The following is a 9,863-nucleotide window of genomic DNA, read 5'->3' as shown; positions in this document are numbered from 1 at the left end:
GAGGTGGCTGATGGTAGTTCCACTCCTGAACCTGTACCCGTATCCAGTCCTTGTGATTATCTGGCTGAGGGGGTTTAAGCCTATGCAGAACAGCACCGGGGACAGTGCATCACCTTGGTATATGCCGCACTTGATGGCCATATATATAAATAAAATATATTTAAAAATTGACAACCATTTAACTGAAAAGCTCTAGTGTTTCTAGTTTTTTGGAGGAGGGACTTGACATTTTGCAGAGTGTTACCTTTGTTTTCAGTGAAGTATCTTTTGCCATCCCCATGAAAATACACCTGGATTTAGCCTTGTATTGCTGCCAGTTACACTGTTAGCTCAAGTGATGGATCTAATGATCTGAGCTCTACTGATGCAAGTGGTGTGTGGGTGTCAATATAATTCCACAGGATAAAATTTGGTTTTTTTTTAACATTAAAACTGTTTTGAAAACATGGTTTTAAAAATGTAACTTCCTGTGTCAACTTTTGAGTGCTTGACTATGCAAATTTAGGAATTGACAGAATTAAGATTGTATGGGCAACCTTAATTCAGCCTCTGAGTATTTATGATAGTATTAATCACATGAATACATACTATTTTTTTTCCATGGACCACTGCCTCATTCAGTGCACAGAATGGACTGTGCTCTGGGATTGAATCAAGGATGTGTAGTGAAGGAGGTCTGTGAGATCCTTTCCTCATTTGTTGCAGAAGTTGGAAGATATATAGTGAATTATATGAGAAGACAAGATAGTACAGGCAAGTGAATTTCCCCTTTGAGCATTTGGAATCTATTCTTGCCTCTACCACAGGTTAGTTGGTTTGTTTATGCATTTTTAATGTGGTGACTGGCAAGTCACGTATAGCAAACCTTTCACAGGTGGCCATTGTGTTCCTCATTTTATGGGTGCCTGCTTGACACCTTGGCACTAACCACTTGGCATTGAGCACTAATCACTGTTCTGAACATACAAAGTTCTCTAAAACGCCAAGTACTTTGAAGAATCAGGCCCTAGACTTCTCAAATTGGGTATCCAAAGTTAGCTAGAATCACAGAATACCAGGGTTGGAAGGGCCCTCAGGAGGTCATCTAGTCCAACCCCCTGCTGAAAGCAGGACCAATCCCCAGTAGATTTTTGCCTCAGATTCCTAAATGGTCCCCTCAAGGATAGCACTCACAACCCAATGCTCAAACTACTGAGCTATCTCTGCCCCTGACACTGAAAATTTAATTGAGGGGTGGATGGACCAAACATGAGTGGCATTGCAATCCCTGTGCTAGGTCACAAAACCACTCAGATTTGGCCCATCTGCTCCTCTGTAGGTGGAGATGGAGTGACGGATGGGTCAAACCTGAGTGGCTCTGTGACCATGTCAGGTTGCAATTCCCCACTGAGTTTGGGGCCTAATCAAATGTATTTTTATGGCTACTTCTAAGATTTAACATAGCTTTTTAAAATTCATGATTTCCATGTCCTCTGTGATTGATAGGTGGGTGATGAATCATGAAGCTTGTGGTCGATAATGGGAATTGTGGAAAGGTGTTGTGGGGGGTTTGGATTTGTATAATTAAGTTGGGGAGGGGAATTGAAGAACAAGTTTTCTCACTTTCAGATATTTTTTGTTTCTATAATATGAATGAATTATTTATAGTTCTGGATAGTTATCTTGCTTAAGGCTTTGGCCTGGTCCACAATGGTGGTGGTGATGGGGGATCGATCTAAAATACTCAACTTCAGCTGCGAGAATAGCGTAGCTGAAGTCGACGTATCTTAGATCGACTTAGATTGACTCACTTCGTGTCCTGGTGGCGTGGGATTGATGGCCACCACTCCTCCGTCGGCTCCACTTTCGCCTCTCGCCCTGGTGGAGTTCGAGTCGACGGGGAGCGTGTTTGGGGATTGATGTATCGCGTCTACTCAAGATAGATTGATTATTACCTGCCGATTGGGTGGGAAGTGCAGACATACTCTTTATCTGGTTATTAATTTATAGCCTATAAACAAGACTGAATTAGTTACTGCTAATGAAGTTTTTTTTTTGTTTTTTACCCCAACTAAATGTAAGTTACTTTTAAATCCACCTCCACTAAGGAACAAAATATAAAGATAATTATTTTAGAAATCCTTGGTTTATGTTCCCTAATAGGAATGTTTGATTTCTGAAGTGTGTGTATGTGGAGAAAGGAACAGATTCCAGAATGAATATGCATTGAAAAGGTCTATAAGAGAAGTATAAACACACTTAGCAGATGTTTAATTTTTTTGTTTCTTAGCTTTCATTTTATAATGTTAATGAAGCCTTGAATCGGAGCAAAAATAATAACTTTTCAGTTTGAGCTGTTTTTAGTAGTTGCTTTTGCAGAAAACATTAGGTCTCAAATTGCATAGTTTCAGTTCCTTTTTTGGTGTTTTCTCTGTTGGAATTGAAGGCATGCTATGTTCCCTAATTCTGCTATTCTGTTGACCCTGTGGTAGTTGCAGTTATTGGCTTGGGAGTTTAAGTAGTCTTTCATGATAGTGATTGGCTGTAGGATAGAGAACAATTTGCTGGAGTACATCTGTGTAAAGCCCAGTGTTCTAAATCAGTCATGTGTACACAGTCTGATAGCTCAAGAGACTCATTACATTACGGTGTCTTGCACAAGGACGTTTACTCCTTCTGCAGATCAATATGGAAAGAGCTCATCCAGAGAAGAAGCTGCTACCTGTATGTGTAAAGCTATGGTATAACTTTTTTTAAAACAAACACTTTTTTGAATGTATTTTGATAACAGGCTAAGGGAAAGCTGGGGATATTTGTCAGCACTGTCTTAGAACACTATCACATCCTCATGTCTTTGGTTGTGTAAGTAATTTCCTTTGAAAGAACCATGGCTGGAAATAATTTTTGTAGCATAGATATCTGTTTAGAAGTTTCTGTGTAACTGGAAGTTTTTTGATTGAATTGTTGGTAGGCCTAATCTATAAAAGTAAGTCCTTTGGACTTGAGATAATCTGTTATCAGATTTTGAGTAAGATTTTTAATTATTAGTTTACAACTCTGTTTTTCTTCACTGAAGGCCATTTGACTACGGAGGAAAATAAGTAATTCTGTGTGGCAGTTAGTTTCTGGTGAGGGATCTCAGGAGCTTGATTATATCCTACCAATCAAACTGTTTGTTTTTCAGCAGTGTTCTGCCTATATTGTGATTATCATAGAAGGTTCAGCATCTTTTGTAAATTGTTCCTTTGGGGGTTAAATTTTTTTTTCTTTAAGTCTTTAATAGTATGTTTATAAATTCCCTTCTGTTTCAAGTCTCTACACTGAAGTAATGAATTTATGCCATTATGGGCTCTGGCTTTCTGTCTGTAGACGTGTAGCTTTTATCACAGTCATTTATCTCAGTGAAGTGTTCAGCAGGGCTTGAAGTTTAATTAGAACCCAAAGGAAACAAAAGATGATGGGTGAAATTTCCCTGAGATTTAAGTTAAAAGTCCACTGGAGCATTTTGGAGGTTTAATGGGCTTTCTGATTTTTTTAATTGCATTAATCCATTACTACTGACGTTACAATACAGTTTTAATGAATCTCTTAAAAAAAAAAAAAAAGTCAGATGTAAAATGCATCTAGCTGCAATGGTCTTATTTGCTACAGGGGCTCTATAGTAGAGAAACTTTTTTTTTTTTGTTCCCCCACCCCCCCAATGCAATTATGCAGTTACCTTTAACTCTGGATGCAGAACTTGTATCAGCATTAATTCTGTCATGTATATATCATTGGGGGCTGTTACTTTTGCTTAATTAGATACCGGTTAAAGCTGATTTGATGTTTGAAGGTAATCTGCTTTAGCTTTAAATGTCCAGGCATAGATTTGTTTCCTGTATGTTTAACTGTAATCTAGATTTGCGCCTCTGGCTGAAGATATCGCTAAAAGATCTTGTAGTTCAACACCCATAGTACTGAAAAGGTCAATGATGTTCCCATAAGTTAAAATATTACTAAACATTTGAGTAATATATTGCAGGCTGTTTGCCCTGATGGCCTGCTAATCACTTGGTGTTGGTTAGGGCCAGTGACCATCTGTGTCCAATCTTCTGTGTGCCAATTTATGCTAATACACCTGTCTCTCATGTTACCTTGTCCTCCTCCTTTCCTCTCACTTCTCTTCAGATTGTTTTATGGTTTATCCACCTGTTGCATATTGTCTAAATTCTAGATTGTAACATCTTTGAAATGTGGGCTGTCATTTTGTTTGTATAGTACCCGTAGTACTATGATATCACCCTGATTGCGATCCAGAGGTGCTACCAAAGTGGTAGTAATACATTACTTAAAAATAGTATATATCCTGAAGGTGTTTGGTCATTTTCACATATATACACACTGTTTTTAAACCTTTTTTTCTAAAAAGGATTATACATCTTTTTATAAAAACAAGTATATATTTTTATCTTTTAGTGTTCCTTACTCTGCTTCTGTAAAAATTTAATGATTCTAAGATGCTGCTTTGGAGGCTTCATTGAAGTACTGCTGCGGTTGTTCTAAACAAAGTGAAGGATTTTAAAGCGTGAATCCTGTTGGAGCAAGACAGTTGTTTGTCTGAGCTGCTGGATTTTGCTGGGACAAATGGAGTCAGGATTAAGGGGCTGGCTGGTCAGTGAAATCTCTCAAATATTCTAAATGTCTTTTGTGTACCTGGAGTCATATTAATGGGGATGAGCCTTAGAACTCAAGTCTTCCTTTCAGTCTCTCCCATGATACTCTTAAGGTGGTTGTGATTAGCAAGAAGTTTCTAAATATAAAGATAGTTATGTGACCAGAGGATTCTTAAATATTCACAGGTAGAATTCATTGAATAAATAAATATATCTGGTATACCTTAGATTTTTCTCTATTCTCTTGGAATACTGCCTATTGCAGTGTTCGTGGTTGAAGTCTGGAAAATGGCAGTTGTCTTCTGTGTCTTTTGGAAATAGCAAGTGGGATAGAGAGGAGAAGAGGTCTGAGGTAAGTATGTTGTTTTGATAAATTCAAAATGGAAAATTAGTATGCAGGTCTGTGGACTTGTACTGCATTTTAGTCTCAACAGGTGTGCTTACTAGAGTTCTAAAGGTTGAAAATGAAGATCCGTGCTGAAAAGTGATAGAGTAAAATAAGTGCTTTATTACACAAATGGATAACTGGGGAGTATTTAGTTGCATCTGCTCACTTCAGTATAAACAAAATGTTTAGTGTTTTTACTACTCCTAATCCTGCAGAAATAGTTCATTCAGCGTAGTAGCACTGGGCTCTTTTAGTCAAAGCTGATGCACCTGACTTATGCATCAACAAACTAGTTAAGTAAATTCTTCTTGCAGGACCTCCTTTGCACCCCCACTTAAGCTGAAAGAGTTGTACAGGTGTAAGACAGCAAAACGTACTCATCACAGTACACTTGCCAGAAAGAACTTAATTTTGCTTTTCCGGTCCCAGGCTTAGTTCTACAAGGCTGGTTCCAGAAAAATCTTTCTACTTAAAAACTGAGCAACATTAATATTTAAATGAGTTAATAAATGTGGAACCCCACAATGCCATTATTACCTAGTCACTCTGAGAATAGAACCTTACCTAAAGGCTATGTCTGCTTGAGATTTTCTTACCTAAAATTTTTTACTGGCAAAATTCAACTGGTGGTAATGGTAGAGTTCTAATGTAAACTTTAGTGCTGATGGCTGCCAGTGATATAATTGCCATGTCATCAAACCCTACTTCAAGCAGTCCTGTAATTAGGATACTGTAATTAATAAAACAAAACCAAAAAAACCCAAACCACCAGAGGCTGTTGGACCCTAATCTATGCTAGAGCTCCCACGGATGCTACCACTGGTGGAGCGGTACCAGTAGTAAATTGGGAAATTTTATGGAGGAAAAAGTCTTGGAATAGACAATGCCTAGGATAATATCTGATGTTTTTGGACCTAGATGGCAGTTCTGGGAGACTGGTTTCTTAAACTGCAGCATTCTCTTTGCTCCCCTCCTCTCCCTCCGCCCCTCCCCCCCTCAAAAAAAGCTTGAGTACTTATTACAGTAACTGGTATATTTTGACTCACAGGCATCTTTTCATGTGCAGGATATGATGTGTACATTGGGTGTGTGATTCAGAAATCTAGCTTTCTGAAGGTTAAAGTTTTTAGGAAATGGAGGGAAAGTGCATTGTAAGTGATAATGCTACTAATATTTTTTTTAAAAACTGTAGTAGCTATCTGAAGAGCGCACACAGAAAATGAGACATTTTAAAAAGTACGCTGTTTAGTTGTGAGTTCAGTTTTCTTGACTTCCTGTTATGTTTTTTATTCATGTGAATTGTGCAGTCAAAATGAAAGTTCAGATAATGTCAAAACTTTGATTTTTTTTTCAAAATAGGGGATATTGTATGTAATGTTCACCTGTCTGCTAGATTCCTTCTCCTTTTGTATTCTGCTACCAAACTGTATTGATTTAACCAAAAAAAAAAAAAAAAAGGGTTTTAGAGATATGCCTAAAAGGCCATTTTCTCTGTTCTTTATAGTACTAAGCACATTATTAACACTCTACAAACACAGATAGTAAACAGAGTGACTGAATTAATTACTTATTGCTGTTTGAGGTATGAAATATACCGTTTAGGAAATGTGAACTGACTGTTTTATTCTTCCTAGTGACTGCATATCAGTTCAAACAGCCTGAAACTATGAGTGATTTACACTTACAAAGAACAATTAATGAGGAGGAGGTCCTAAATGCATATATTTTTATATATTAAATATGCAGTTATGAGCTGTTCTGGGTATGTTTCAAATCATTAAAGATCAGTGTCAACATTATAAAAAATCATGATGTAGAAATGAGGGAAAGATAAATGTCACTCAACTCACACTAGGAAAAGAATGATGAAAGTAAAGCCTTATAGCATATCCTAAAGGTCAGGAACAGATTTGAGCTCTGTCAGAGTAAGGGTCAGGAGACAAATTCCAGAGTTAAGTTGAGGACTTCTCATTGAAAAAAATCTTGCCACCTACCACTTTCTTCCCTGTAAGGTAGCAAGGATGCAGGTCTTTTATGGCTATTTAGTAGAGCTGGCTGAAAAAAATAATTTCAATGAAATTTTTAAAAATATTTTTGTTTTTTAACAGAATGTGTATTTTGTTTGGGGTGGGATGGGGGAAGGTTTTCAACATTTTATCAACTAAAGTAGTGATTTCTTTTTTCCCCTAGCAAAAATTTCCGTGTAGTCAAAAAGTACATTTAAATTCATCTAAATTTTTTTCTTTTAGGTCAAAGCCAACATCTCGAATTATACTGAATAACTTATGAGAAAATAGCCTAGAGTACAGACACAAGAACAGTATTTTCTGTAGGAAGCAAATGGCTGCATTCTGCACCAGCTGAATTGTCAGATTGGTCTGTGAGAGATCCCAAATATAGAGCATGACATTAGTCCAGTCTAGAGGTGATAAAGGCATGGACGATTGTAGTGAAGTCCCTACATTGAAAAGGAAAGGTTATCAACTCCTTGAAAGTACAGATGTTAATTAACTGCTGCTGCCTGAATATATGCAGGCAACTCAAGAGCCAGTGAGCCCAGAAAGCTGTAAACTTGAATCGACTAAAGGCGAGCAAAGTCCCTCTTCAGGAGGGGATGGTCTGACATTCTGTCTGTGTTTCTCCTCCTTAACCATACTAATCATTACCTTTTTGCTTGGTTTGAGCCTCAGTTGCCCATCTCTTACATAGGCCCCTAATCTGTGCTGTAGAAAAGGGAAGTCAAACACACAGCTGTGCCTGATTAAAATGTAGATGTAAATCTGTGTCATGCAAATACTGAAAACACTGCAGCCCAAACAAAGCCCCTTTTGGCTTTGTGGAACCATATATGGGACAGATGAGCGTTGGCTCAAATTTAAAATTGGGGGGTGGGGGGGAAGTTGCTCAAGCAACTGTGTTTGGCCCTACCAGGGTCCACAGTTATATAAAGAATAACCCAAGGTTAATGGTTTCAAAAGCTGGTGATGATCATTGTCAACCAGAATGAGAGACTGATTTATTGTATTTCATTAGATTGTAAGTCTGTTGGAATAATACTTTTTTGTGCATTGCTGTCAAGATGTATTATTGCTGGCAAGTTGCTACTCTGCAATGTAGTTTGGCAATAAACCCATTTGAAATTGGTCCTGAGTATGAGACTGCATAACATTAGACGAGTTACACAGTGAGAAGAGATTGCACAGAAGACAGAGTGGGAAAGCTCACTTCAGATTTAATTTTCTGTGCGTCATTATTGTCTGTTGGGTCAGGGTATGTATTAATACATATTGGCTGTGGACAGCTGAGCTTGTTTAGGGAAAGGCTAAAGTCTGCCAAGATGCATGCTTCTCTGGATTAGTTATTTTTAATCACCTTATAAATATAACATATACAAACACCATATCTGAAATATTCTTTAGACAGAAAAGTGTATAATTCTATCTAAATATTAATCTTGGTTTAGTGACTACTTCATTAAGTGTCTAGTTTTAAGAAGAATAGTACATTGAAGAATCAAAAAAAAAATTCTGCTTATTGTCTAAACATTAAGTGTGAGAAGAGATTCAAAGAGTAAACCCCATCATTATTACCACCATAGTACTTAGGAGCCCTAAGTACATAGGACCAGGACCCCATTGTCTAAGGCCCCATCTACACGACGCGTGAAAATCGATTTTAGATACGCAATTTCAGCTACGAGAATAGCGTAGCTGAAATCGAATATCTAAAATCGAGTTACTCACCCGTTTTCACCGCGCCGAATCGATGTGCGTGGCTCGCCATGTCGAATCCGGAACTCCATTTGTTTTGGTGGAGTTCCGGAATCGATGTAAGCGCGCTCTGGGTTCGCTATATCCCCGTCTAGGCGAGACGCGATATATCGAACTCCGAGCTTTCGATTTTAACGCGCCGAAATGGCGCGTCGTATAGACGTGGCCTAAGTATAAGACAAGAGATGTATGTAGACAGATGGAGGAGTACAAGTGAACAGTGAATTAGCATTAGTTTGCAGAAATCAAAGTCTATTTTGCTAACCGGAAGCCTAATAGTTGTAAAGTGGTGGTGTTTTGTGTGTTTGGTTTTTTTTTGGTGGGCATCATGCAAAGTAGAATTTTAAGGAAGGATTTGAAGATGGATAATGAGGTAGGTTTATGGATATTTGCATGAGGAAGCTTGAAAGAAAGCACAGGTGTGTGTGTTTGAAAATCTAACAAGTGGGGAATCAGTGCTGGTGTACAATAAATCTGAAATTAAAGAATTAGGGTTAGTTTAAGTTTGGCTAAGGAATTATGTATATGTTGTAAAGAGAGGCCTTGACTAGCAAATGGAAGAAAGGCCTTGAAAATGAGTGATATATTGGGTGTCTGGTTCAAAGGATAACCAACGAAATAAGAGGAAGTTTCTAAAAAAGAAGGCTGCTCTGACTGATAGTGATGTCTGGTTTTAAATAAGACTGAGAATCTGTCTTCAAACAAGCCAACCTGTTCCTTTCCATGCCGCACACAAGTGTTGTTGAAAAAACTAGGGCCTATGTGAACTCAGGTACAAAGGAAAAACTGTTGGTCAGCAAGAACAGGAGGAAGAGGTAGGGAGGAAAGGCCTTGGGAAGAAAGGTGGTAAATCCTAAGCGTGAATTGTCTCATTGGTTTTTAGCAGAAGTCAATAGTTAGCAATGATTTCATTTGTTGAAGGGTATAAAAAGTTACGAATTTGAGGTTCTTTTTCAGACCCTACCTGATCCTGCTATGACATCCTAGCATGAGAGTCTTTTCCCTAGGTATGGCCTGTTTGTGAGTATACTGACCACGTACTTCGTTACTGTATTCGATATAGTGACTGCTTAT

General features: G+C 38.0%; 1 protein-coding gene across 5 annotated transcripts in view; it reads left to right on the top strand.

Annotated features, from left to right (window-relative positions):
- The window catches only part of SLC4A7 (solute carrier family 4 member 7), a 173,858-nt gene that overhangs the window by 49,910 nt on the left and 114,085 nt on the right, over positions 1 to 9,863 (top strand). The window contains exon 1 of one of the 5 annotated variants that reach the window (XM_075062472.1): positions 2,616 to 2,703. The exons of the other annotated variants lie outside the window; for them this stretch is intronic. Within the exon in view, the coding sequence (XP_074918573.1) occupies positions 2,668 to 2,703 (36 nt within the window). The 5' untranslated portion in view covers positions 2,616 to 2,667. Of the gene's footprint in view, positions 1 to 2,615; positions 2,704 to 9,863 lie in introns of those variants that run through there. 5 annotated transcript variants of the gene reach the window in all.

Source organism: Chelonoidis abingdonii, chromosome 2 (genome assembly GCF_003597395.2).
Source record: "Chelonoidis abingdonii isolate Lonesome George chromosome 2, CheloAbing_2.0, whole genome shotgun sequence".
NCBI classification, from domain to species: Eukaryota; Metazoa; Chordata; order Testudines; family Testudinidae; genus Chelonoidis; species Chelonoidis abingdonii.
The sequence above is the reverse complement of the archived record's forward strand: the minus strand, read 5'-3'. Positions and strand labels throughout refer to the sequence as shown.